Source organism: Penicillium cinerascens (assembly GCF_028974065.1).
Source record: "Penicillium cinerascens strain IBT 15544 chromosome Unknown contig_16_segment0_segment0, whole genome shotgun sequence".
Classification (NCBI taxonomy): Eukaryota; Fungi; Ascomycota; class Eurotiomycetes; order Eurotiales; family Aspergillaceae; genus Penicillium; species Penicillium cinerascens.
In genome coordinates, this window is record NW_026695286.1 from 3111033 (window position 1) to 3138189 (window position 27157).

General features: G+C 47.3%; 7 protein-coding genes across 7 annotated transcripts; 4 read left to right on the plus strand and 3 right to left on the minus strand.

Annotated features, from left to right (window-relative positions):
* Nucleotides 1–156: 156 nt before the first annotated feature.
* N7498_001167 (ankyrin repeat domain-containing protein) lies at nucleotides 157–1584 on the minus strand (the record flags this gene model as incomplete). Its single annotated transcript, XM_058448230.1, has 1 exon — nucleotides 157–1584. The coding sequence occupies one exon, from the start codon at nucleotides 1582–1584 to the stop codon at nucleotides 157–159; it is 1428 nt and encodes a 475-aa protein (XP_058313641.1).
* Nucleotides 1585–2360: 776 nt separating this feature from the next.
* Nucleotides 2361–3213, plus strand: N7498_001168 (uncharacterized protein; the record flags this gene model as incomplete). The annotated part of the gene is made up of 3 exons (XM_058448231.1): nucleotides 2361–2907; nucleotides 2960–3041; nucleotides 3099–3213. The coding sequence occupies 3 exons, from the start codon at nucleotides 2361–2363 to the stop codon at nucleotides 3211–3213; spliced, it is 744 nt and encodes a 247-aa protein (XP_058313642.1).
* Nucleotides 3214–4111: 898 nt separating this feature from the next.
* N7498_001169 (putative C6 transcription factor) lies at nucleotides 4112–6985 on the plus strand (the record flags this gene model as incomplete). The annotated part of the gene is made up of 1 exon (XM_058448232.1): nucleotides 4112–6985. One exon carries the CDS (start codon nucleotides 4112–4114, stop codon nucleotides 6983–6985), a length of 2874 nt encoding a protein of 957 aa, XP_058313643.1.
* Nucleotides 6986–19460: 12475 nt separating this feature from the next.
* N7498_001170 (uncharacterized protein) lies at nucleotides 19461–20439 on the plus strand (the record flags this gene model as incomplete). Its single annotated transcript, XM_058448233.1, has 3 exons — nucleotides 19461–19820; nucleotides 19876–19963; nucleotides 20240–20439. 3 exons carry the CDS (start codon nucleotides 19461–19463, stop codon nucleotides 20437–20439), a joined length of 648 nt encoding a protein of 215 aa, XP_058313644.1.
* A 209-nt stretch (nucleotides 20440–20648) lies between these two features.
* N7498_001171 (uncharacterized protein) lies at nucleotides 20649–22274 on the minus strand (the record flags this gene model as incomplete). Its single annotated transcript, XM_058448234.1, has 2 exons — nucleotides 20649–21942; nucleotides 22006–22274. The coding sequence occupies 2 exons, from the start codon at nucleotides 22272–22274 to the stop codon at nucleotides 20649–20651; spliced, it is 1563 nt and encodes a 520-aa protein (XP_058313645.1).
* Nucleotides 22275–24203: 1929 nt separating this feature from the next.
* On the plus strand, nucleotides 24204–25037 carry N7498_001172 (uncharacterized protein; the record flags this gene model as incomplete). Its single annotated transcript, XM_058448235.1, has 1 exon — nucleotides 24204–25037. The coding sequence occupies one exon, from the start codon at nucleotides 24204–24206 to the stop codon at nucleotides 25035–25037; it is 834 nt and encodes a 277-aa protein (XP_058313646.1).
* A 579-nt stretch (nucleotides 25038–25616) lies between these two features.
* N7498_001173 (uncharacterized protein) lies at nucleotides 25617–27047 on the minus strand (the record flags this gene model as incomplete). Its single annotated transcript, XM_058448236.1, has 1 exon — nucleotides 25617–27047. One exon carries the CDS (start codon nucleotides 27045–27047, stop codon nucleotides 25617–25619), a length of 1431 nt encoding a protein of 476 aa, XP_058313647.1.
* Nucleotides 27048–27157: the final 110 nt, after the last annotated feature.

Genomic DNA, 27157 nt, shown 5'->3' on the forward strand with positions numbered 1-27157 from the left:
TAATCGGTTTATACGGCTAGAAAAGGAAGGTCTTGGCATAATTATAAATTTGCGGGGGACCGCACAGGGGACCGCAAAAGACCGCGAGGGACTGTGGTGCGGTCCTGACACTTTGAAAAAGACCAAAGGCCGCATGCTCCGGTCCCGGTCCTTGCTCTACCAGAGTCTCCTCCGGACGGAACCTAAATCATCATCCCATAATCTATACCCCTGCTCCCAGACATTATATATAGAGGGAAACATAGCCCTTTTGCTGAGGGAATGCACGGGGAACAGTTTTGCCAACCTTGTTATATGCTCGGGGGCAAAAACATTCGCGAATCCCAGATCCTCAGGGTAGATTTGAGCTCCATGGCGCAATAATACTTCCATGATGCCGATATGACGTTGAACAATTGCTTTGCCGATTGCACTTTCTAGGAGGAGGGTCACGATCGCCTCTTGGCCGTGTTCAATTGCTTTCAGGAAAACTTTTTCTTGATCGAAGCCTTTATCCAACAGCATCTGGAATATTTCCGTTTCGCCAACCTCTGCTGCAAGCTCTAAGATATTGATCTGGCATTTGTCGGTTCCACGCTTGGCGAGGAGCATATCTAGTGATTTCTTGTTGCGGTGCAAAATAGCTTCACGTAAATGTTTATCATCGACGTTGGCACCGTGAGCCAAAAGCGCCTTGATGACCTCTTCATGGCCTTTCTCAAGTGCTAAGTTTAGAGGAGTCTTCCAGAGAGAAGGGAACCCCGTTTTGAGATTCACGTCGGAGCCATTGACAAGTAAAAAATTCACCAAAGCTAAATGGCCATATCTAGCTGCCACCGATAATGCTGTTGATTCGTGCCCTCCTGCTCCATATGGATTTAAAGCCTTCCTGGGAGCATATCGTTCAATGTACTTATAGTTGATGTCTGCCCCATAACCAAGGAGCATTAATGCTAGGGCTATATTCCCAGATACAGCGGCAAATGGAAGGGATGAAGAAGCATAGTCGTGTGGGTTTGGAGAATAAGACAATAAATATTCGACCACGTGCGTTTGTCCTCTTAATGCAGCCTCTTTGATAGGAGCAAAGGTGAATTTAGTGTCATTATCCATGAGGAGTGTCGACATACTTCTATTAAGAAGGACCTTGATGACCGAGAGAAACCCGTTTTTCGCCGCTAGATGTATAGGTGTTTCACCGAGATTATTCTCAAAGTCTAGTCCCGAGCCCCTGTTTAGAAGATACTTAACAAGCTCCGAATGCCTATATTCCGCAGCACGAAAGATTGGGTGCTCCAAACGACATGAACATGGGGCCCATGGTGGAAACTCAGGCTCTGGTGGGTGTTCCTCCTCATGGATAGGTCGGTCTCTCACAAGGTATCCCTCTTTGATGAATTGGGCCACCGCAGGGATTGATCCTAGCTTAGCTGCCTGGAGAATGCCAGCCCCGTTCTGATGATGAAAGTTGTGTCGATACAAGAGGGGCTTCAGTAGATGATAGAAACGGCGGCTAACTTGCACCAGCGCGTAAATATCTTGTTGCGATTGTAATTGCTGCCCAATTAGGAGTATGACCTCGTTCGATACGGTCAAAATGAACATTTTGAATAAGATTTGGGCACGGTTCGTATGATAACGGATGGGCTCGGTGTTATTTTATCCGCTACCCGGGATGTGGGCGTTGACAATTGACATATATGTAAGGGGAAGAATCAGTGTTGCGTGGGCTGAGGCTTGTGGGTGAAACTAGGCCTCACCAAAACCGCCCACCGCCCAAACCCGCCCACGAAAACCCACCCCCCGGGGGCCGGGTAGGCCATTAACCCCACCGAAGTCTCAGTATGGCCCTACTGACCTGTAATCACATCATCTAACTAGTTAAATGAAAGTCTTCCAGGTTCGAGCTAGAAAGTTTTCCGGGGTGTTCTTGATATAGGATGGAATGTGGCTGGTGCAGTCCGTGCAGCCCAGTTGCGCAAGGGGAAAGGGGGGAAATTACGCCGATTGGATATAGTCCGGGGCAGCACAAGCCCAGCCGTGGGGTAAAGTACCGGGATCTCTCACCAAGGGAGTACAACATGTACACCTCGGGACTCGAGACTCGAGAATCGGCCTGAATTAGGCCAATAAGCAGCGGTGCGCAGGAAGGCAAATCTTCGCCCAAAGCGTGTGCGCACCTGCATATTTCGCCCGCAAACAGCAGACCCCGACGTCACTGGCCGTAACTGGCATGCCAGCCATTTCCCCAATATGATGCTAGCGCCTTTCTACTTTCCTTCTCTGCATTCTCCATATATCCAAACACGCGATCGCGATCGCGCGACTTTCATCTTTACGATTCATTCACTTCATCCCACCTGAACGGTACCTTGCCCATCATGGTCTCCACGCGACACCATCCAAGAGAGTTTCCCTCGCCTGAAAAGGCCGCGAAGGAACTGGTCAAGTCTTCGCCCGCCACCGTGACCAACGGCACCTCGCGCAAATGGGTCCATACCCCGTCCGTCGCGCTCACGATCTGGCTTTTTGTCTCGGTGCCACTGGTCGCGTGGGATGCAGGCTACGTTCTGTTGCGCCCGCATAGCATGCCTGGCGGCCGGCTGCACTCGCCCATCTGGACCCCATATGCGCTTTACGGCACAGTCGACTACATCTACGGCTGGCCCGCCTACAATGCGCGCAATGGTTTCACCGCCGCGCAGACCGTGATGAACCTGGTTGAGACCGTCGGCTACCTCTACTACTTGTGGATTGTGTACTGCTACGGATCCACGGTCGCGAGCGGTCGCGGTGCGCGCAAGAGCCAGAAGGGCCTCGTGTGGATGTTGACCGGTGAAAAGGTCGTCGCTGGCCGCACGGGCGCAATCGCGCTCCTGGTCGCGTATACTGCGTCGGCCCTGACCCTCAGCAAGACCGTGCTTTACTGTATGTCGCATGTTTTCTACCCTGTCGCAAACGTATGCGCTAACTGATTTAGGGCTCAATGAGTTCTTCTCGGGCTTCGACAATATCGGCCACAATGACCTGTCGGCTCTGATCTTCCTGTGGATCATTCCCAAGTGAGTTTGGCCTAACACATCTTTTCAGAAGTCCCTTGGCTAACAGAGCTGTCGCAGTGGCCTCTGGATCGTTTTCCCTACCTACAACATGTACGGTCTCGGTGTGGAAATCCTGAATGCACTCGAGCAGGCGACACCGCGCGGAAAGCCTGGCCGCCCGAAATCCTCATAGGACCGATCCTTGCCGAGTAGCTGCAAATGTGCGGCAATTGTGATATTGGAAGACACTGGATGAGTAAATGGCAGAGCATTGTGCTTATGATATTTAGAGTCGCGAGTATAGGGTTTGCGGAGAGTGCTGTTGTTTAATGTGCTACGAAGTGATACATGGGATTCCACCATTCAAGTTTTTGGGGCCCAGGGTCACCCCTGTTCATTGTTCTGTATGTTTTTCTCGGAATTATTGCTATTCCGAGCATTAATCCACCGATCGATTGTCCTACAGCGATATTTCGGCCCGAACAGGACCACATGCAGGGAAGCTTGGCGGGTAGGGGTTAACGCTAACAGAGGAATATCGATACCGCCATAGTCTACATATAAGAGCCTCAAGCTTCTCCATAGCTTTGAGAAGATCATATTTAATGACTAACATCCGCTCCAGAAATAAAAGCTTGAGCTCGAGCTTGTGGAGTGAACCGTGGAGTGAACCGTGGAGACCGATGTGATCATAGCCGGGCTCGGATAGACAGGTGTAACCTGAGCGTGTCGATTCCGTGGACCCTTGCACTGCTGCTGTTTCGCGCCTACAATGTGGTCGGGCGAGTAGTCTGTGGCTGGAATTACCGGCTAGTTCATTTATCATTCTCGTCGTGATGGAAGCGTAGCTCTGTAACCTCTGCGCCGCTAGTGGATGCTCGTGCCAAGCCGCCATTCGCCGCGCAACTTTCCCCATATTCATTCTCCTCACTGTTCCTCCACCCCGACCTTGCCTGCCTCAACGGCCCTGCGTCCGATCTTTTATTACCGCCAACCTCCAGGCTTTGCTGTTGCCTGGGACTCTTTCCTCTATCCTCTCGACCGCGCCGAACGATGCTTCGGGCTTGGGTCCTGGGGTACCCGCACCCGTCATGATCCCTCCCGACTCCGACGATTCGCCATTGAGAGCCTCTGGTGCTAGCCTCGGCTTGGGCCAGGAGGATTCGGCGGCGTTTCCAGATGATTTCGATACGCAAAGTCATACAAGCTCCCACGACCGCGGTAGCACACACACCGGCGACCCCGCAAATGGCCCCGACAACGGCGGGCAAGATGGCCATCACCACACAAACCACAACGATGCCAGTGAAGCCCCAGATTCGGCAAACGCCGATAATGAAAATGACGACAAGCCGGCCTGGAGTGAAATGAAGACCAAGGCTGGGAAAGAAAGGAAGCGGCTTCCGCTAGCCTGCATCGCCTGTCGCCGAAAGAAAATCCGATGCTCGGGCGAGAAGCCCGCTTGCAAGCACTGTACTCGCTCGAGAATACCTTGCGTATATAAAGTAACCACGAGGAAAGCGGCGCCGCGGACGGATTATATGGCCATGCTGGACAAGCGACTCAAGAGAATGGAAGATCGCGTGATCAAGACGATCCCTAAAGATGAGACCAGGGATATGGCTTCGATTGGCAGGTCGGTTGTCAAGCCCCCCAGCCAATCACTGCCCTCCAAGGCTCAGAAGAAACGAAGTGCGGAGGAAGCTTTCGCTACGGAGATGGAGGATTGGGCTCGAGGGGACCGCCGTCCACCCCATGAGACATTCCCAATGAGTCGCGAAGTTAAATTAAGTGATGGCACGGGACTTTTAACTGAAGGCGCAGAGTTCTTGCCCTCTCTGGAGATACAGGAGCACCTGGCCGAGGTCTTCTTTGATTGCGTTTATGGGCAGTCGTACCTCGTTTTACATAAACCAAGCTTCATGCGCCGCCTCAAGGCTGGTACGATTCCCCCGGTCCTTATTCTCGCTGTCTGCGCCGTATCAACACGATTTTCAACTCATCCACAGCTCAGCTCGGATCCTCCGTTCTTGCGCGGAGAGAACTGGGCCAACCCCGCCGCCGCCATCGCGCTAAGTCGACATGATGAGCCCAATATTACTATCCTCACAGTTTTTCTACTCCTTGGACTTCATGAGTTTGGAACGTGTCACGGTGGAAGAAGCTGGTCCTTTGGAGGGCAGGCATTGAGGATGGCATACGCCTTGCAGCTTCACCAAGAGCTCGAACGTGATCCTTTAATGGGTCAAAATAATAGCAACTCCCAGTTGAGCTTCACAGACCGCGAAATCCGACGGCGAACTATGTGGGCCTGTTATTTGATGGATCGCTACAACTCCTCCGGAAGCCAGCGCCCACCCATTGGAAATGAGAAGTTTCTTAATATTCAACTTCCCATTAAGGAGACGCATTTCCAAATGGAGATCCCAGGACCTACGGAAGACCTGGGTGGGGCGATACCTAATCCTGCACCTGGAAATTCCGGTCAACTTTCCAATGCCAAGGAGAACATGGGAGTATCAGCATACATCATTCGCGCCATCGTCATTTGGGGTCGTATTGTCGACTACTTGAATCTCGGAGGGAAACGAAAGGATCCTCATCCCCTCTGGCACCCGGAGTCGGAATACACGCGTCTGAAGTGGCAGGTTGATGATTTCTCTACCTCGCTACCAAGCTCTCTTGCGTTCAACTACGAAAATCTCCAGATTCACGCCGCGGAGAAAATTGCAAATCAATTCCTGTTTCTTCACATCATCATCCATCAGAATATGCTATTCCTGAACCAGTTCGCCATTCCCCTTTCGCCTGGAGGGCGACCTCCTCGGGATATGCCCAAGGCGTTCCTCAGCAACGCTGGTCGAGCAGCGGTGGAGGCTGCGCATAATATCTCCGTGCTCTTTGACCGTGCCTCTGCCTATCCTCTCACAGTACCGTTTGCTGGTTACTGTGCCTACACGGCCAGTACGGTTCATATCTGGGGTATCTTCTCCAAGAACGTGCAGTTGGAGGCTCGATCAAAGGAGAATCTCCGCCATACCTACCGCTACCTCAACAAGATGAAGAAGTACTGGGGCATGTTCCATTACATGGTGGAGAGCGCCAAAGACCGGTACCGGCAGTTCGCTGATGCAGCTATCAAGGGAACTGTGGCGAGCCAGAATGGCATCTCACTGGCACCGATGTTCCAGTACGGTGATTGGTTTGACAAGTATCCCCACGGCGTGTCGAGACTACACTGGGAAGACCCAGACACCCGGCACAAGGAGACGGGCGATGATGCCGTCATGGGGCAGAAGCCCGATCTCCAAAGTGTCGAGGACTTTTTCGCCAGTCTATCCCCAACACCACAGCCAGTCGTACCTCGCAGGTCACGCTCGCGCAAAAACAGCAAACTACCCGGCGGCACTCCCAAAATGGACCAAACCTCCCCGACACAAATGGACGTGACAATGGGAAACACCCCAGGCGTACCGGGCAGCGCATTCCCTCAACCCTCAATGATCTCCCAGAACCGCTCCGTGCCCTTCGGCCAACCCCCCTTCGACTTCAGTATTCCCCCAGACCAATTACCCCAGCTCGACCGACAATTTGTCTACGGTTCATTTAACGACTTTGATCCCACTTCCTTCGACCCCAACGATCCTTCCATGCCACCCGTCAACGATATCGAGCAGAGTTCCGACCAGTCCCTTTTCACTGGTCAATTGGATCCAGGTGCCCCGGCTGGAATGGGCGAGTTCTACCAGCCTAGCGCGTGGTTCTTACCTTTCAACCTAGACCCAGTCGGCGGAGTCAACCCACCTCTAGGCCCTGATTCAGGCGCTCAACCACCCGCAGGCCCAACGTCAGCTTCCGTTCCGGGTGCAGGCACCGATATTTCCGGCTTTGGCGGGGCAGGAAACATGTCGTTGAGTGCTTATGACCTGGGTCTCGGCGGTGATATGGGCCAGAACTCGCGATAGGCGTGCGTGCCTCATGCCTCATGCCTTACGACCTAGGCGCGGTGTTTTATAGTTGTTTCTGTTGGCAGTGCTTGGATGGGTTCAATGACTGGCGGTTTTTTTCTTTTTACTTTGTTTTTTGTCAAAAGCCCGGAGTAGTGCGTTTTTTTGTTTGCCCACATTTGTCTCGACTTGTATATCCGTGACTTGTATATCCTTAGCCCTCTGGGATGATCCGTTTGAATGAAGTGTACTAATGGTTCGACTTGACTGCAATGCAAACTTGTTTGGTCTGAACTCTCCCCCCGGCTTTGGCCTTAGAAAGGATATGTAATTAATCCGAGTCTCCTGGAAATTGCCCAGGGTGTGACAATATACTTATATACCTACGTAGTGGATAACCTCTGGGTGGCACACTTTGAAGAAGCATAGTTAAACCCCAAAATGGGAGGTGGCTGTTCATCCATCCTTATGAAAAGAACATTATGCTCAATGTTGAAGATGAATCAATTCTTGTCGATTTCGAGGAGGCCAAGATATCCAATCCAAGTCTGCAGAAAGTGGTCGGGAACCGAGCAATTTATTGTTCGCGAAAGCTCGGGATCCCCAAGGTACATGGCCGTCCCATACTATCTGACTTTAGCGAGGCTCGCTTTGGGTCGATATCACGTACATATTGCGATGATGTACAGCCATTCATGTATAGGGCTCCGGAGGTACTATTTCACATGCCCTGGGATCATAAAATCGATATTTGGAACCTTTGAGTAGTGGTATGTGCATTCAATGTCTCCTGCCTATATCTACTACTCGTATTTATCGTTACCTATGCAGGCTTGGGACCTTTTCGAACGAGGACACCTTTTTTACACCCCAACGCTAAGTGACGGTAAATTGGGCGCCGAAAACGGCTACATTTGACGCCATTTTAAGCGTCCTATTTACCAAATTATTAGTCATCGAAACATCACGTGGTTTATTTCGACCCACTTTTATAGTGTGCTCCCTGAGTGCTCACTGAGTGCTCACTGAGTGCTCAGGGAGCGCTCCCATGAGCACTCATGGTTGCTCAAGGATCAGCTCACCCTTCACTCAGGGTGCTCAGGGCAGACAATCAGGCATGTCGTCATGGCCTGCCCTCTCTGTCATCCGTATGTAGCCGGTCATTACAAAAATAGAAAGGCTCTTTTGTTAGGTGCTGAACCACCTCAAGCCGTCTTTTCTAATATTTAAAGAGTCTTTCCCCCGTCAATGTCAATTCTCAGCTCATTTTCAATGAAAGTCGTCCTAAGGATTCCAATTGCTATCATATCTACTTAAACACCAGCTTTCCCCTGGATCTCAGTCATTACCGCTTTCTTCCCTATTCTCTTCCTTAACCGTGGCCTCAATCCTTTTCTTCTTCTTCTTCTTCTTCTTCTTCTTCTGCTCCTTTTGATTGAGGCTGTTTCTAAGAAAGCCATGTCCATTCTTGACTTGCCTGCGATCAAGAAGAAGCAAGCGCCTAACCCCGAGTATTATCGGCGACGTCGTCAACAACTTGAGAAAGGTATCGTTCAAAGACGATATGCTGTCTCAACCAAGAACAATATTGATTATATCAAAAGACGGTGGCGCAGGTAATTCTCTTTTCAAAATACAACCTTAGGGTGAGGCTGATAGATTCAGATATTGCGAATACTTAAAGGAAGATCCTCTTCAGTTCCTCGTTGCGGCACGGAAAGAGGATATCATGATCTTTCTGGAATGGATACTTGACAACTCCAATATTAAGAAGTTTAGCAGCCTACACGAACTCTGGAGGCAATGGTGCTAGCTCTATCGCAAAGCTGTTGGACGTAGTCTTTATGCAAAGTGCTGCTAGGACATCAATGATGTAGGTACTTAATGTCTTCCTATTATTTTCACTCTCTAACAAAATAGCGGCAGTATATAAAAGAGAATCTAGTCACACGTTACAATCTTGATATGTCTGTTGGAGAAACCCGTTATAAACGTTGACGATTTATATCTTGTCCTCTACCATCATTGGATAAAAGATATAACACCCTACCCTGATTGCCGATAAATAATCTAGCTCGCCTTCCTCCTTTTCGTATCGGCTTATACTATAAGTCGACTAGGAGCACTGGTGTATGTTGAAAAGAACGAGCGTACTAATGTTTAGCACTTTTTTAGCAATGCGGAAGATCAAGAGGAGGAATATGAAGATGATTGGGACCTTAGGTATGAGGATCTCAAAACTCTTTGTTACGGCCAGATCAGCTTGATCCTGCTACTAAACCCTGGAGGCAAGCGTGACCACCTTGTCATGGAAATTGACTTGAAGCATACTAAGGGCCATCAAGGCAGACCGAAAAAGTGATATATCCTCCAAGACATTGCATTTGCTTAATTGAACTGACCATGCCTAAAAGGAAAATATTCTTAATATCTGAAGTGAAGCAGCCTGTCTTCGACGTTATAGTTCTTGTGCTTGTAATGGCGATTCTTGACGACGCCTTTTTAGTAAATATTCGTTCGGTCGAGGATATTTTCAAGACTCGTGTATCTTTATCGCGTCGATCCTTGTAGACCTCGGCAAGGACCGGGTCCGGTCCTAAAAGTTAGGACCGGGACCGGACCATGCGGTCTTTGGTCTTTTTTCAAAGTAGTCAGGACCGCACCACGGTCCCCCGCGGTCCTTTGCGGTCCCCCGTGCGGTCCCCCGCAAATTCATAATTATGCCAAGACCTTCCTTTTCTGGCCGTATAAACCGATTATTCAGCTGCGTTTTTTACTGTTATTAAACACTGTTTTGGTATATACGCGAATACTAATAATAAATCAGGTCTACCAATTAACAAAATAGGTGAAATCACCTCGTATTTATTTTCTTGAAGCTTCGTATTAAGTTAATTACTAATGAAGTTTGAATTTCGGATCGTTGTGGTAAGTATTTTAGAATATACTTGTGAGAATGCGAAGATATATATTTTATGGTAGGAGGACACATACGTTTACAAGTGTCGTGTCTACTACTATCCCCACTATATTTCTGACGGCCGTCAGAATTAAGGCTATCTACGGCATAGAAACTGGTGATATCCCTACTAGTTTTTCTGACGGCCGTTAGAAGCTACGGCCTAGAAACTGTTGATACTCCTACTAGATTTCTGACGGCTGTCAGAAAAGAAACTAGTCAGTGCGGATTGGGTTGCTTGTGGGTTCTAATAAGTTCTGACGGTCTTTGCGGTCCTTATGCGGTCCTTATGCGGTCTTTGCGGTCTCCTAGCGGTCCCTGCGGTCTTAGACCGCAGGGATTATAGCGGGGTAGGTTTTATCAGCCAATCACGGTCTATAATTTAGTTCGTTCTATCTCAAATTATTTACCTATCACTTTCTTCAGTATTGGTACCCCCTATTATTTCTTTGTCTAGATAAAAAGAGAATTGTATGTCTTTCCTATAACTCTCAAGCCCTACTACCTACCTTCTCTTTCATATTATTTATCAATATGTCATAGAGCCACGCATCCCAATTCTCCGATAACTATCCCTTATCCATCTTTGAAGATAACCCTGTGGATGCACTCTCCTTCCTTATATCTGATGGGCCGTTTAACCTAGACGGACACGAAACACCAACCTCTACTCTAAGTGTGACTTTCACACGGCCAGTAGTACCTATCCTGATTCCAGAAACCCTTGAGCGTGTTGGGCTATGTGGCGGGAAGAAGTATATCCTTTGGATAGAGATGTTTAACGAAGATTTTGTCGCCTGGTGGTTAAAAACTGAGTACGGAAGTGTAACAAAACGAAATATCTTTGAGGGTAAACGACAGGTAGGCTCTTGGGAGCACTTCCACTAGGTTGCTACGATCTCTGATGGATCCCCTAAGGTGATATATAAGCAGTGTGATCATATCCTTGCTTATCCTGCCGACCGGCACCGGGGAACGTCTACTATGAATAGGCATTTCTTACAGGCCGCTACCTGTCAAAAGCGAAAGACTAAAATATATGATATCAGAAAGATGATCTCGAATGGGGTATGAATATTATCTATATAGCTCATTTTATACTAACTAAGATGATTATTTCTAGGCAAACCTTCCGTCTCGCAAAAAGGTCTTTTCACTAGGAGCTTGGATGGATAGGTTAACTACCTTTATTGTTGCTTTACGCCTACCATTTCAGCTCGTTGAGCACCCTGAATTTCGCGCCCTTATCGAAATAGCTTCGTCTGCCCCAACTATCCCTGAAATTCCTGGTGCTAGGACTATCCGTCGGCATCTTTAGGAGATAGTCAGGGAACGTCAGGATTCTCTACTGCAAACATTCCTAGAGGGCGCTAAGCTTTCTATAGCATTAGATTGCTGGACCTCCCCTTTTCGCTAGGCTTTTATGGCAGTCACAGGCTACTTTATTGACCTTGAGTGGAACTACCGTGAGATCTTACTCGGCTTTGAACCTCTACGTGGCTCCTATACAGGCGCTTATCTAAGTAGTGTACTACTTGAGTTACTTGAGAAGCACCAAATTACCAACCGCGTGCTTACGATCACTACTGATAATGCATCGAATAACGATACATTACTGACTACTCTCGAAGAGGCAGTTTCGTCTCTTGAGCTGCCTAGTTATATACCGATTATTCGTATACCATGTATTGCATATGTTATATAGCTCAGTCTCAAGGAGCTCCTTGGTCAGATGGATGCGAACCCATTGAATGATAGGGAAGAGATGGAATGGGCCAATCAGAGATATAGCGCCCGGTAAGAGAACAGACAGATTGTGCAAACCCTGAATAAAGTATATTACCTCCCTCTTTCCACTATTATCTTTCTATCTAATACTAACTATTCATTCTCCTCTAGGTTCGGAAGATTGCAGTCTATATTAATAAAAGCCCCCAGCGCCGCGAGAGCTTTATCGGACTGCAGACAAAAGAACCGAAACTTATACCAATCCAAGATGTCCGAACACGCTGGAATTCCACATTTCTTATGCTTCGGCGCGCACGTCGGCTACAGACTACATTTGATGGATTTTGTGCACAGTTCAATCTGACGGATATGAAGATGGATAAAGATGAATGGCGATAGGTTGACTATCTACTGTCAATTACCTATCCCTTCTTTAAATTCACTTTATCTTTATCAGCTATAACTGATGTGACTATCCATAATGTGTTTGGGATCTATAATGCCTTATTTACCCACGTTGACAAGGCAAAGGCGCAGCTAGCACGAAAGAAAGTCGGGTGGAAGAAGGTAATGAAGCTGGCGCTAGAGCATGGGCGCGATAAGCTTACGGAATATTACGGCAGGACTGATGATATTCCAAATGATCTCTATACAATTGGAACTATCTTAGGTCCCCGCAATAAGCTTGAATTCTTCTTAACACTAGAATGGGAGACACACTGGGCACCGCGGTATAAGCAGTCCCTTGAGACTTATGTCCAGCCTTACCAGCAGCGTCATATAGAGGCATAGTCAATATCAACTATCCAGTCAATGAGCAACGATATTTCTGACATTGATATCCTTCTGAGACCTACTACATCTCTCCAGTCAAGACCGACCACTTCAGATGAACTCACAAGGTATCTTGGAAGTAGTAAGTTTAATATCTCTCCCTCCTATATGATTACTTTTATTAATCTAATACTTTTCTAGGTACTGTCCAATCAACACCACTAGTATTCTAGAAGGCTCATGAGGCAGAGTATCCTATCCTCGCAAGCCTTGCCCGAGATATCCTTACAACTCCAGCTAGTGGCTCTGGGGTAGAGAGGCTTTTCAACTCTGCTCGCGATATATGCCACTATCGCCGGGGATCGTTAAGACCACAGACTATTCAAGATCTAATGATATTTATGTGTACAACAAGATTTGATATCCAGTCGGAGCAGCTTACGCTAGTGGATGAGTTTCTCTCCACCCAAGAGAGGCATACAAAGAAGGAGCAGGATGATGCTGAGCAAGAGACTAAGGAGTATGATCCTATCAGCGATGATGAGGAAGATCCTATAATAGACGCTTCCGTTGAAGTATCTATTGAGCGACCTAGTTTACGCGCGCTAGGGAAAAGAAGGGCTGTTGATGATCAGCTTACTGAGCCAGATGATGATGAGATCCCTTTACCTGATTTTGATATCCAGAGGCGTTCATCAGGGCGGATTCCAAAGAGATTGAGATATGATGAGGATTTTGTATATAATTAGTAGAGACAAAGGGTCATTAGAGGTTAAAATCTTGTTTATTACATAAATCATAAATCATCTACACAAGTGATTTCTGCAAAAATCCTCTTCAATTTTTTCAGTAGGCATCAGCTATGACTATTCCTTATAAAGAATGAAAGTAAAATACTGAAAAATACCTACAGATTCTACATAAAATATGCATATCACGGGGTTTTCTATGTTTGTCCTGTTTACAGGACCGCAGGACCGCACCGGACCGCATTGGTGCGGTCCTTAAAAAGTTGGGACCGTGCCGGTCCTTGAAAAGTTAGGACCGGGCCCTGCATAGTGCGGTCCGGTCCGCGGTCTGGTCCGGTCCCTTGCGGTCCTTGCCGAGGTCTAGATCCTTGAGGTTGGATTTCAAAAAAGACAAACTTAACGTGCCTATCTGTCGCCAGCCAGTTTCCACCTCTTCTGGAATGACTACTAACCACATCAAACCTCTGAAGTACCACACCTATTTATATTTTCTCCAGCGATTAAGCTTAGCTGTGGGGATGATTCGGGCTATAAAACCTTACGATCTCCGGCGCGGTATTGGTGAGGCGGTCGACAGTAAGTTACTGTCCTTAAATCTAGTGATTACTTAGAGCTAACTTAGGAAATTTGTTTAGAGACTGCATCACTTCCATTGCTCTAGCAGGTGATGGGTCACGTCTATGCTAGCATATTTCAGAAATATATAAACTAGCGAGTTTAGACCTATATTCAAGCCGCATTTCTTGGGTTACCTTCGGAAGATGCATTAATGAACATCCTTAGCCACCAAAGTCGCTTCATTGATCCTCGAGCCCCGTCTAAATACGACGATTTGCCTAAGAAAAATAGGGCTTCCCTAACAAACCACCCTGAGATAATACGCCTGCAGCAAATGCGTGATACCCTCGCAGTGGAAGCTAGGGAGCTATATGGGTCTATGAAGAATGTAACAGACACAAAGATTAGAGAGCTCAAAGCAAAAGTAGATACTGCTTTGAGAGTAGCCAAAAAGAAGTTGAAAGAATCAACGTTCACTAGTGCTCGCAATGAGTTTTTTGCCACTATCGATACTATAGAAATTAATAAGCAACTTGATCCATCACTATTGGATATGAAGTAGGATACTTACGAGCCGGAAAAAGTTTTCCACTGCCTTAAAGAGCGTCGCCGAGTGGCAGAATTAATACAAGCCCTATGCTAGGAGCTTCCGCAAGAAGATGACATCCTACAACGAGTTGTTTTAATCAATGCCCTTATTGATCTTGGTTGTGTCGAAAGAGTACCATCCGAAAACCTGGTTCTAAAAGAATCGGCACAGGTTACAATCACCAGCGAAAGCCAGAAGTCCTCACTAGATGACCCCCCTCGATCAGAACAAGGTCTTTCTCCCTCCCCAGAGCCACAAGACCGACCAATTTCTCTTATAAATCGGCACTATCTCTTCTGTGTCTTTGAGCCGAACTACTAATATTATTTCGCAATAACACGGAAAGCTAGAGAGCACTTCGAGAAGTATCTCCGTCACTTCAAGAGAGACGAGTTTATCTTATGCCCCGATAAATTTTGCGGACTTGCTTTTCGTGGACATCGAGCATTCAAAAACTATGTAGAGAAAGTTTATTTAATACGTTACTTCACCGATGCGTAATGTATCAAGGCTGGCTTATAATTTCCATTGGTCGTAGACTATAGAAGCTGGTCATACGCTAAATTAGTTGTGTAGAGCACTCCTATATTCTTTGAGCAAAATCAAAGCCAGTGCCAGTTTCATTATAGATAGAATAGAGCTACATATTAGATTTGGCGATATTTGTTACCGATGAGGCTCTTAGGAAACCGTATCAAGGAATATTAAGGATGGCTGGTTCGTCAGCGATTACACAGGCTCTTTTGTCGAGTGTATAAAGAAAGCGATTCACATCATAGATGCGTATAAAGACTTTTGTGTGGAGAAGAGCTACCCATCTATCCGTTTGGTGCTAATTTGCACCCTGATGTTACTATCCTCAGTCGGCACTATAACGGATAGCTTGAAAGTATACAGCGTTACACTTATTGTCCCCAAGTTCGACTACTTGAGGTTGGCTTATAATTAAACAGTCGGGGTTATCACTATAGAGTCCGACACAAGCTCAAGATTTAATAAACATTGATTTGGGGCGTCCTGGAGAACCACGCCTAGCCTGTAGGGTAGAGGTTGTTTGACTTGATACTTACACTTACACGAGCCTTACAATACAATACACTTTGCACCGCCACAGTCTGCTTGTGAAGCTATATACTGTGTAAGTAATAAAATGTCTGGGAATTGTCATGTATCGTAACGCCCGGTTGGTTCAAACCTCGGATCAAGCGGAAGGCTTTCTCCTGGTCCAAACCTGCATATTTTAAAAACGTTGAAAACAAACACGTATGTGGAGCATAAAGCCACAAGCGATGATAGTAAACGTCCAAAATAACGTTCAAGAGATTCACCGTTATCTTTCAGACCTTTCTAATTCCATAATTCTCGAGCGTTCTCTTTACTCAAATGAGGGGCCCTGCCGTAGAGCGAACGGCGATCTGCCCGAACGTTACTTTTCAAACACTCCGTAATTCATCAAATCGTGTTGTTTATATTTATTGGGCGGCTCTTCGGGAAAGCACTGAAATAATAAGGCATACTCAGCGTGCTGTCTTTGCAAAGGGAGGGGTGGCTCGCACTGTTGTTTGATAGATACGTGCCAGATAAACGCATAATATGCTTCGAATGAGGCAAAGCGTCGCGCGCCAAGACTAAAATCAGCCTCAATGAGAATTTTTCGCTCTAATTGCGGCATCTGCCACTCATCACTCCTTAATCACGTCTGTTATTGTTGACCATTATTTTTAACCCGTTTGTTGTTAACCGTTTGTTGTTGACCATTATTTTTAACCCGTTTGTTATTATCCGTTTGTTGTTAACCGTTTGTTGTTAACCGTGTCTTTGTTGGCTAGGTCTCTTGCTGACCGCTTTCTACTGTTAACAGGCGTTTCCGTTAAACACCTTCACCTTTCACCACCATTTTTAACTACACTCTTGTACTACCTTAATCGACCGTGCACATTTAAACTACCAAGACCATAAGCATTTCTATTTCAAATAGAGTTCTGGATTTAACTATCAGTCACACTGAGTATCCATGTTGGGTTCAAGTCTGCGTGCGGCTTCACTCTACGCACTCCAAAATGCCGGTCTAGTCTGCAAATAGTGGGCTCTGTGAAAACGGAAGGGTGGAGCAGTCGCGAGTTTCAGGGGAAGGGGAGTAAGAGATAAAGTACAAACGAAAACAAACAACAGCAGGAATTCCCTGGTGGTCATCCATCCAACTAGCAACCTGCCGAGGTGTGGCTTATGTGCGGTAAATCTAGATGTCCCCTCTCGTGTTTCACTCCGTCCGAGCGCTTGGCCCCCGATATTCGTCCCTCGAAGTGATTCGTTCGCTTCTTTGTAACTTTTCGGATGTTTTGCATTTACTCGCATTTTCAACCGTGTCCGTGGGCCCATTTCGCTTCCCCACATAGTGGACATTGCATAAACGCCTCATCACATTGCGGACTTTATGCCCGGATATTCGGAAGGAGCGAACCATTCAGACCCCTGGCAAGATGTGCACACGCTTCTTGATATCATGCACATATGAGGTAGCAGCGTGAGGTGACAATTGAGATGAGGGGCATCAATAAGCCCGCACATTCATACCAAGGCACGTTAGTGCTATTCGTATTGACTTGGATCACCAGGGATCTTGATGGTTGATGGCAACCGAGCACTCAGTTATCCGCAAATAAGCACCTTAAGACATACAGTTTCCCAGCACATGTTTTGTCCCCCCCACTTTGCCACAATGTGATCGTCTAGACCACCGCTTTCCTTTCATGGCCACAATATCTACCACTTCTCAATCTTATTGAATGAAGGGGGTGATCATATGGTATAAACGGCAGAATTTAGGTAGAGATTCAGATGTGAGGGGGAACAAAACACGTATGTACCGACTATATGCCAAGCATCCTGGGTTGTAACAGCTACTCGCGCGCCATCGTTTGGGCGCATTGGTAACCTGTCACTAGTCAAAATTGACCCTGCCTACTGTCTGTTACTTAGTAGTTATGGAGGGAGATGTTATTGTTGCACTTGTATAGGTGGGAATTGGCCCGCATAAGCGTAGTATTCTCGGTTGGCAGTGCTCCCGTACGGAAGGTACCATCAGGTGGGTGAGCTGCGTTCTGCCCCCAAGGGGACCGTGTCGCTAACCAGTTCCAGAAACGAAGACAATGGTGTAATCCCGAGGTCTACGACGCAATGATGCGCTGGCTAAGATTACAGATCTCTACCGCATGTTTCCCGTGCCCACTTGATTATCCACTTCATTTTCTGCCGTCTATATCACATTAGCACCCATTAATAGTCCGTTGCATATTCTTGCCTCTCTATCATCTTAACACACCGGCGATTCATTGATTCAGCTAGGCTTTTTAGAAAGCTTTCGGGCACTGTGTACTGTGTCCTATGCTTCTTAAATGACAATACGTTGCTTTTCTGTCTTTATATGCTTAGGGCTATAGTGTTTCGATATCCATTGCTTTATACACGCCGATACATTCTCAATAGGGTTAAGATCAAGTAAATACGGAGGCCATTGCATATATATAAGATTATATTGATTATGCATACCGCATATCTCACGATACTAATGGCAGCCTGTACCGTCTTGTATCAGTATACGTTGCAAGCTACGAAGTACACCAAAGTTATTAATTTATCCGAGTAGGCACGATATATAGAACAAATCGACTACCATTTATAGTCTCTTAATGCTTCTCCCAAAAAACACTAGGCGCTTTTGTATACCCACGAAAGCAGCCCAGAACATCCAGCCTTTACGTTGCTTTAACTGAAGCAATACCGCGGTAGGATAATACTTTTCGAACCGATTACGTGTAACCAAAGGCCTACGATAGAAGCCTACTTATATCTAACTTCTATCGGTCCAAACGACCTTTCTCTAGTCCTTAAGCGTCCAATGTAAATAGACATAAGCCTATTCAAGATGCTTTGCTCGATTTTATGGCTGATCATCTAAGCTGTGGCTTTGACTACGCTCTTTTCTTAGTATAGCTACGGCGTTCAAGCGCTCGCTTTATGTAATATATAGTAAGTTTAGATCTAGCACAAGCTCATCAAATCCTTAAATTTGATCATTAAAAACTAATACAGTAATATAGTCGACGTCTCCATCTGTAAGGATTAGATTGCTCCCCTTCGTATGCTTTGATTTAGCGTGCTTGCTGACGGTACAAATATATCGGACCTAACCGTACAAGAGGAAATGCCCTCCGCATTGTAGTCGGAACCCTGGACCAAGTTGCATTGTTTATCATGTTATTTTCGTTAGTAAGTATTGCGCAATCCATTGCCCCCACTCATGCCGGTCAAACAATTCGAAGGATGAAATCCCAGTCTAGCAAGGCTCACACGCGCTGTAAGGAGTATATAGTGCGTACATATGCATGTGCAATCTTCGGCGTTAGCATTTCCGAGGCCTCCCGGCTCTCCGACTTTCCAAATTTCCGTGGAGAAAAGCCCAATGATTAGACGGATGAGGTCCCGGTCTAGCGCAATAGGTTCGGGTTACACTGCATTAGTGCGCAGCTGCAGTCAAGCCTTCCCGGGGCCTCAAGTGTCTCGATCCTCATCCAATCCTCGTGGGCCATACCTAAATAGGCTTTCGTGCCGCTGCGGATTGTCCGGAAGCGAGGTGGATCTTCCCATACGTACCCGCTTCGCGCGGCCCCAGACCCGAACTTGAGGAGATAAGCACCTAGCCAATCACACGATAGCCTTTGGGGTAGTGAGAGCTTAATTGGGCATGGCGTAGGACGATCGTCTAACAAAGCGGGGTGAGAGAATTTGGGGCTGTGGCTAGAGTATAGCCAATGGATCAGATTCTTGATTGGGAAGCGGCCGCGAGAAACTGCGGGGTAGCGGATTGAGGAATCTACCCAACCCGCCCATTCGTCTTTGCCAATTTGAGATTTCTTTCGCTCGGCGTTGCCTTTTCTCCGCCATCAGTTCGACTTCCAATACGGGGCTGTAAGCCCGGCCTCTGATTCGAAAAGCAGTAATCGGCTTTTGCCGCAAACTATAAAGAATCTGATCCGCTTTTATCGCTGGAATCGCGTTTTGTTTTCTTGGCAATATCTGAACAAGAGCGTTGTCGTTGAAAAAATGCCGGAGCCTGGAGGGACCAATACAGCAGCAATGGCCCCCGTTGACTCTGCTGACTTGTTCAAAGCGAAGATCCAGTATCTTGCCAGAGACGACCAGCACCAGCTGGTGAAACCATATTATTTGTATTTCAAGTATGACTCCGAGATTGCTCCAACAAACACATCCCCCGATGATCGGTTTGTTCACATCTGTAATGCTCGGAATCTGGGCATTCCGTCGAGAGAGATGTTCTCCGAGTGGGGGTTTGCTCAGCTGCGTCTTGATTGTCCTTTGACACCTAAGGAGTATTGCTATGACAAGAAAGTGGAAGAAGTCCTATACCCTAAATATAAATCGATTGCCCGGTTTTTGTTCCCAAATGCTGCGCGGGTTGAAGTCCTAGAGCACGCAGTAAGCTAAAGACCCAAAGATAGAAGGCTTCAAAAGGCTGATCGACCGGAACTAGGTTCGCAAACGTCACCCTCTTTGGCTATCTGAGGGCATAGAGCGACACAAGCTTACGACAAACCAACCGAGTGATTATGTGCACATTGGTACGCGCTCTTCATCGTGCATATAACCTTTCGAACTTTGTATACTGATCGGTTTGATTGTTTTCAGATATGACGGCCTCCTCGGCGGCAAAATGCAGTATGAAGCAATTCAACATCCCCCCGAAGAGTTATTCAAGATTCGTCGTTGTAAAGTATATCTGTCCGATTCCCAGAAAAACTGCATCTATAAACTTACCCTTCATTTCACCAGCCTCTGGAAGCCAATAAGAGGGCCAGTATACGACTTTCCGCTCACGCTTTGCGACCGCCGTACAGTAGACTACGTATCTCAGGCCACTGCAATGGATATCGTTACTAGTGATTACGTTAACGAAAATACTCGGATATACTTTGACGAGAAGCACAAATGGTACTACTGGCACGGCTTGCAGGTCGACGAGGTAATCGCCTTTATACAGGCAGATTCCCAAGCAGAAAACCGAGCAGGTATGATGGACTTTACCCCTATCGTCTAGAGGATTTGTCTCTTCAAATGTTGACACTGGAATTCAGGAGTTCCTCATACGGCTTTTCGAGATACTCGAAATAGTGACAACAAGCAGTTACGAGAGAGTATTGAAGCTAGAGTGTTTGTTTATTTTGACTGAATGTCCCGACTCTCAAGCATCCTGATCACACACTAGTAATGTAGAATGAATAAAATTTACTGTGGATGGCAATCAACTTATCTTCCAGACTTTCCAAAGCGTTCTTTACTGTGAAACCAGTCTCCGTATCTCATCAGCAAGCCCAAGGGGGGAATAAAAGCGGCTGCAATCAAGGCTAGAACAGTGTTACCCCAGCCTTGTCCAATGCTTTTATATAAAGGAGGGCCAATTAATGGCAGAAAAGCCCCAGCAATCGCTCGGAATATTACACCAGCAGCTATAGCAGATGCCCCATGGATCTCGTAAACATCCACCACGTAAGTTTCGGCCGGTATGGCGGAAAGCGTCATGCTGAACCCCGCAGCACACGTTCCGATGAGCGGCAAGATGTATTGAACATGAAAATTTAATGTCCATCCGTAGATCAGGAAGCCCACAGGAAGAACGATAGCGGCAAGAAGCAGATGCACCAGCCGAGACTCCGGCTTGAATGCGTCGCCCTTCGTTTCCCGCTGGTGGATCATGTAGCGGTCGGAAGTGAAACTGTAGAAGATCAAAGCGATAGTATTGCCGATGGCGAGACTTAAAAACGTCAAGCCAATGGAGCCGCTAGAAAAGACGGTGGGGTACGTCGACTCTATGTTTTCCGTGAGTGTGGCAAGAATCAATGAGACTAAGGCGTATGTTATGGCCATGTAGCTCGTCGTCAGAATGAGGATGGGAGACTGGGCCAGGATCTGCATTGGTTTTATGGCGCTTTCGAGCATGGTGGATGCATCGACACGGGCCTGGTGCTTGGAATGATACTTCTTGTCGTCCGCACGCTCATCTTGTAACCGCTCCGCCTTCCGCCTCAGAATGACGACTGTGTATGTCTCCCGGAGCACAGCCAGTAACAGAAAGCTGAAGAATCCGAGTACGATGGCCGCCAGCCAAATCGACCATCGCCAACCCAGGCCCTGTGCGATATACGCTCCTGCGATAGGTGAGATGAAATCTGCTATCATCTGAGTTCCTATGACTACTGCCATGGACCGGCCGGTTTGTTCCATTTGGAACAAATCCCCGACGATGGCGGGCCCAAGGGTGAGAATGGACAGGAAGCAACCCGTTAAGAATCGGAGCGCAATCAGCATGGGAATGTTTACGCTCAGGGCGCTGGCGATCAAGCAACAGAGAGCGAGGAGATTTCCAATATGGAAGACGGGAAGCCGGCCGAATCTTTCGGAGAGCGGTGCAATGAAAAACGGGCCAATCCCTTCCCCGAGCTCCCAAATCGTGACGAGCAAGGTCTGGTCGAGCTTATTGAACGAATGGAACTCTTGCAAGATCTGCGGCGTCGTGGGCACGATCGTCATTGTCGAAAAGACACTAATTCGGTTAGTCGACGACGGCAGATATACAGAGACTGGCGAGACAAGAAAAGACGCCCACCTGACGAAACCCATCCACGAGACAACGAACACAATCATCCATTTATGCATTGACGACCAATTCAAAGGGTTTTCCGGGTCGTTCTCCTCGAAGTCCACGAGGACGACATCTGGATCGCCGTCTCCGATGGCATTTTCCAATGGCTGTTCGGCGGTCCTTTCATTCTCGCTTCCCGCCGCAGCCACGGGCTCTTTGACTGGCACTTTCTGCAGCTCAAGTGAAGATAAAATGGGGACTGGGTGGGTGACAGCCTCGTCGATGAAAGACATCAGTGTCAAGCGGGTGACATACGCCAACAGTGTCTATTCAACTGCTGAGAGAGCAGGCAGGAAGGGGAAAATGCGAAACAAAGTGACAGTTTAAGGGCCGACATGGTTCATCACGTGAATAGTCTAACGCGCAATCCGTATCCGGAAAGAGGCGTAGGTACGTTGAGAAAGGTTGGGCAGGTAGTCCCCTGAACTTTTACATAATATTAGGATACATTTTGTTGGATCCCCTGCACTGATGGTATTGTCCTGTCACCCTGATACGCACTACTCATGCATTATGGTTAGACTTGTATCTATAACACTGGGTCGTGACCCACACAACTCCATAACAATACAACCAATATACACATGCTACAAGACATTTTCTTTTAAATTAGAACCGGCCGAATTCACCAATCAATCGGTGGCGAATTTGCACATACACCTTCAACCTATCAGGATCTATTCCTAGTTCTTATCAATAAGACACGTGATTTGTTCAATTTACCCCATCCTTCCGTCCACGCTTCATCCGTCCAAACGGCACACTCCAGTCTGAGACCATGGCGCAATCAGTACCCATACATAGCGAAGTAAATGAGCCACAAGGCACAGCGAGCCAGCACGCGAGTCCGGGAATGATCCAATATATCAAGCAACCCCATCCAGAACCTCTGGAAAAGACAAGCCGGGGAAGGAACTGGGTACTGTTGTGATATGAGGCTGGTGCAGATCAGGAACCAAGCGGAACCATCGGAATTAATCCCGAAGTATGTATACGAAGAACCAACTTCATTGGAAATCAACTTGACCTTCTCGCTGTATATATACAGCCTCATGTTTCCTTTTGAATAAATAACAATCAATTCATACCTCTCAAATACAACACGTACTACAACTTAGAAGAAGGTCTTGGTGCCGAAGAGCAAAGCCAACGACATCACAAGCATGTTGAACAACGCCAATTGAAGCAGGACAGGCCGCTGAGGAAAGCTGATCAATATGTGGCATGCCCAGATGGGAGATGGAGCAGGCGCTTGGGGATGACTGTGTTCCTTTATTTCCTTCCGTACTTCGTAGGTCTGGCCCGGGTGGCATATTGCGGGCGGTAGCTTTTGATTTTTAATACTTGTTTGGTGATTGCTTACTTGTAAGGGAAGTCGCCTTTTTGTTCGTTCAGTGGCCAACTGGCGTCATGATGTTTTTCGTTCCGTTGGAGGAACGAAAAACACGGTGGGAGGGGGTCATATGAAATAATGATAGGGAGTTGGTAAGGCCCAGATTGATTGATTCCGATGGAAGTTGGTGGAGAATAACGACCTGCAGCTATCTACCTAGGTAGAGAGAGTCGAAGGGAAACCAACTACATCCTATCTACCCACCTAGGTAGTAACCCACGTGCATCGTTCTCAGGGTCGGAATCATATTGATACTCCTACCAAGTGTGGCAAACAGGCGCATCCGTCGTTCTATACAACCCCATGATTCTGTATCACTGACCAAAGCTGCCGCCGGCGAAAGAGAAGATGACAATCAGAAAATTACAAACTAAATTGAACCCTTATTTCCACTTGACTTTTACTCTGCCGCTCGACCACCTCGCCCGGTCGGCACAGACCTGCGTGGTCGTATCACCGAAAGGAGCGGGGAGGTAACGCGAAGGTAGAAAGGCTTAAGGACAGAGGCATTAAAGCTATAGTCTTTCCGAAAAAATCGTTGAAGATCTCCGAGCCCTACAGTCCTGGAACCAGCACCCAGGAACCAGCATGTGGGTGCCAGGGCAAATCTTTCCATGGTAAAAATGCAATATAAAATGACTTATGCCCAACGGAGTACCATGATTCATCTTTTTTCTGCTTCATTCCAGACCCTACACTACAGGCTCTCACTCTGCCTAAAAAGTCACACGATTCTTCATCTCTTTTGTACCCGGAAATTTACTGAAACATGATGACCTCTTCGAGGCCTTACAAACGTAAGAGGTCACCCAAAGTGTCCACCGAGACCATAGCAAAGTGTTTCTGTGATCGTGCATCTCCGGAGAGCTCGATCGGAGGAATTCCTGAAGACGACATCTCACAAGTCCTCTTGTATGAAGAGTTCCAACACCTCGAACTTTATACTCAGAAACAATACTTCGATGGTATATGCAAAGCTTTACACGACCAAAAATATTTCAGCAAATGGTGTCCTCGCATTGATATGATGATTCTTCAGCATTACGATAAAGATAATCGATTGAGCAAGGAGGAGGTGGAAGAAGCCTATGCCCTACAAGAGGACTTAAAAGAAAAATGGAGATTGTCCAAGCCACCTGTAGTGATTCCAAACCCAAGATATGCACGTCCAAGGATGAGCGAGCACACTTACTGGTACGACAACAATCTTCACTGGAGCTCAGATAAGTCGGAATTTGAGCTCGAATATGCTCAAGACCGCGAACGACGACTTCAATATAAACCAGATGCTACCGAGAATCTATCACGCGAATATGGCTTCCTCTATCACATATCTTCCTCACTCCTGTGGTATCGCTTCGCCATTTTCATGGGAGAAATTGAGAATTCTCCGACCGATAATTACAAGTCTTCTTTGGATATAAGACTCTGGCATGTGGATGGCGTTAGCACCCTCAGACTCTGGGATAGTAAAGGAGGGGTCAGGGGAAGGTTTGATGGCTTGAAGGAGTCCCAGACTGATGCCCTGCAATTTCTCAATTTCGTGGCCGGGTTCAAGTTTCCTCATCCTTATGACGGGGTGATAGCTGAGACAGTAGGTTGAATTTCAGTCGGCAGCTTCCTTTCACCTTGTATATCTCAAGCAAAACATAAACGAAATGTAATTTTTTTCATCATGGTTTCCTTTGTCACAACCTCTGAAACAGCTTTCTCTATATTGACGCCATACCAGTTGAAATTCTATCTTCGTGTATTGATCGCTCCTCTGGCCCAAGGGATGAGACTATTGCTAAGTTTGTCTTTCTCACAATTGAACTCTGGCACAATTGAATTTAAACTAAAAACAGAAATCAAGCAAGTCAATATAAAATAGCTTCTATATAGCCGATGTCGCCAGCAATATGGACCTGTGACATCCATATACATCACTGAAGCTAATGTTAAAAGCCTTTGTAGATGGCAAGCGCCGACTGTCCAACTTAGGCCCTTCTCTTCACGAATAGTCTGCAGCGCAAATATATTCATTAATGGCATCCGTCAGGCTGACTGTCCCACCCCTTTCATCTCTATCCATTTTTGACCTATTGGGAAGACCATGGTGATGAGAGCTCCAAAGGCATTGGGTCAATCTGCAGTGAAGAGCTTCCATGGTTTGGCGGTAGCATATAAGGCTTGGAGTCTCTTAAAAGACAGGGATCCCATGGCTGTTTCTAACCTCTACTGCGTTGTTCGCAAGCATTACCTTCCGGTGGACCAACCAGAGGGCGTCAGCGATAGTCTTTTGGACGGCCAATTGGTCCCTACTCAAATTATCCCAGTTCTCTTCTTCGGCCTTTCGAGAGAAAAATTCTGTTTTGCTGAATGTGATGGGATCACTGCCCACTTGCGGGGTCTCTGCACTCACCGGTTTCTCGGCAGGCGGATTTGAAAGGACTTTTGGACGTTGCTCAGGCACGACGGAGAGACTCGGGTAGTCATCATCCTCTTCCTTGACTTCTGCCGCACCATCGTATGGAGGGTGTGCCTGGGCGGCTGGTTCTGAGAAGTCGATGATCGTAGAGGCTCCTGGACTCTTTTTAAGCTTCGATTGGGGGAGCACGGCTTCGATGGATGACTTGGGAGTGGTCGAGCGTGTACGAGATCTTTTCTCGCGAACAAAAACGTTCAGCGGACAAACAGAAGGGAGGCGATCGGGACTGCCGCGTCCAGCACCGTTTTCGTACGAGTGATACCGCTCTTCTTGTTTATCCCAAGCTTCGCTAATCGCGTCCAAGATCATCTCGGCCTCAAATAAGCCGTCAAGGTCGGATTTGGGAACCCAGGCGTAGCCGTCTGAGAGATAATTCTTTTCATCGTCTTTGGCGATATCAATAAACTTGACTTTGAGGTATGTCCGAGGTGCTGTTTTGTACACGTGATCTGAATCCCGCCCCTCCTGGACCACAACGCCCACAATACCCTCGATATTTTCTACTGTATAGCGACGATGCCTTTTTCCATTTTCGTCTCTATCCCAGATCTGCGTGATGCGAGAATTTCTGTCCGAGACCTCGCGGAGCTTTTTCAGGTTGTACCCCTTTGCGGATTGGAGCATGTACTTGGCCGCTTTCAGAGGACCGTGTCGGACGATCGCTTTTCTTGAGAAGCCAGAGGAGCACCAGGCTTCTGGTACACCGCCGTAGAGGCTGTTTCCCAGGGACATTTTCCGAAAGCTGACGAGCATGCCGTCGTCTTCTCTCGCAGTTTCATCTACCGCTCTCGGCCCCGCGCTGTTCGCGGATGGCTCCGATCCAAACTCATCGGTAGCCTCTGCCATAGGCGTGTCATTAGGCTCGACAGCATCATTCTCAATGGGCTGGTTGGGTACGCGCTGGTCTTCCTGTGAATCGAAGAGGGGTTTCGAATGTGGATCTACCGTTTGTTCACCATTGGTAGCTCCCGAGTGATTGATTTGTGCTTGCGCACTCTTAACTTTTGCACTAGATAGCTTCCCGCTTTCAGCGTCTTGGTCGATTTTTTGTAGCTTGTCCGCAAGCTGGGGCTTCTTCGACCTGGTGTCGTGGGCCCTGGGAGGATTCCCATTGCTTTTAGAAGTGGTTCCTTGTCCGGCCATGATGCACAAAGACTTTGATGCACTTTGACGATAGACAGTACGGCACCAAAAGACCGAGCGTTAAGCTTCAATTTATACCTGTAGGCGCCCAGTGGTCATGTCTCGGTTTC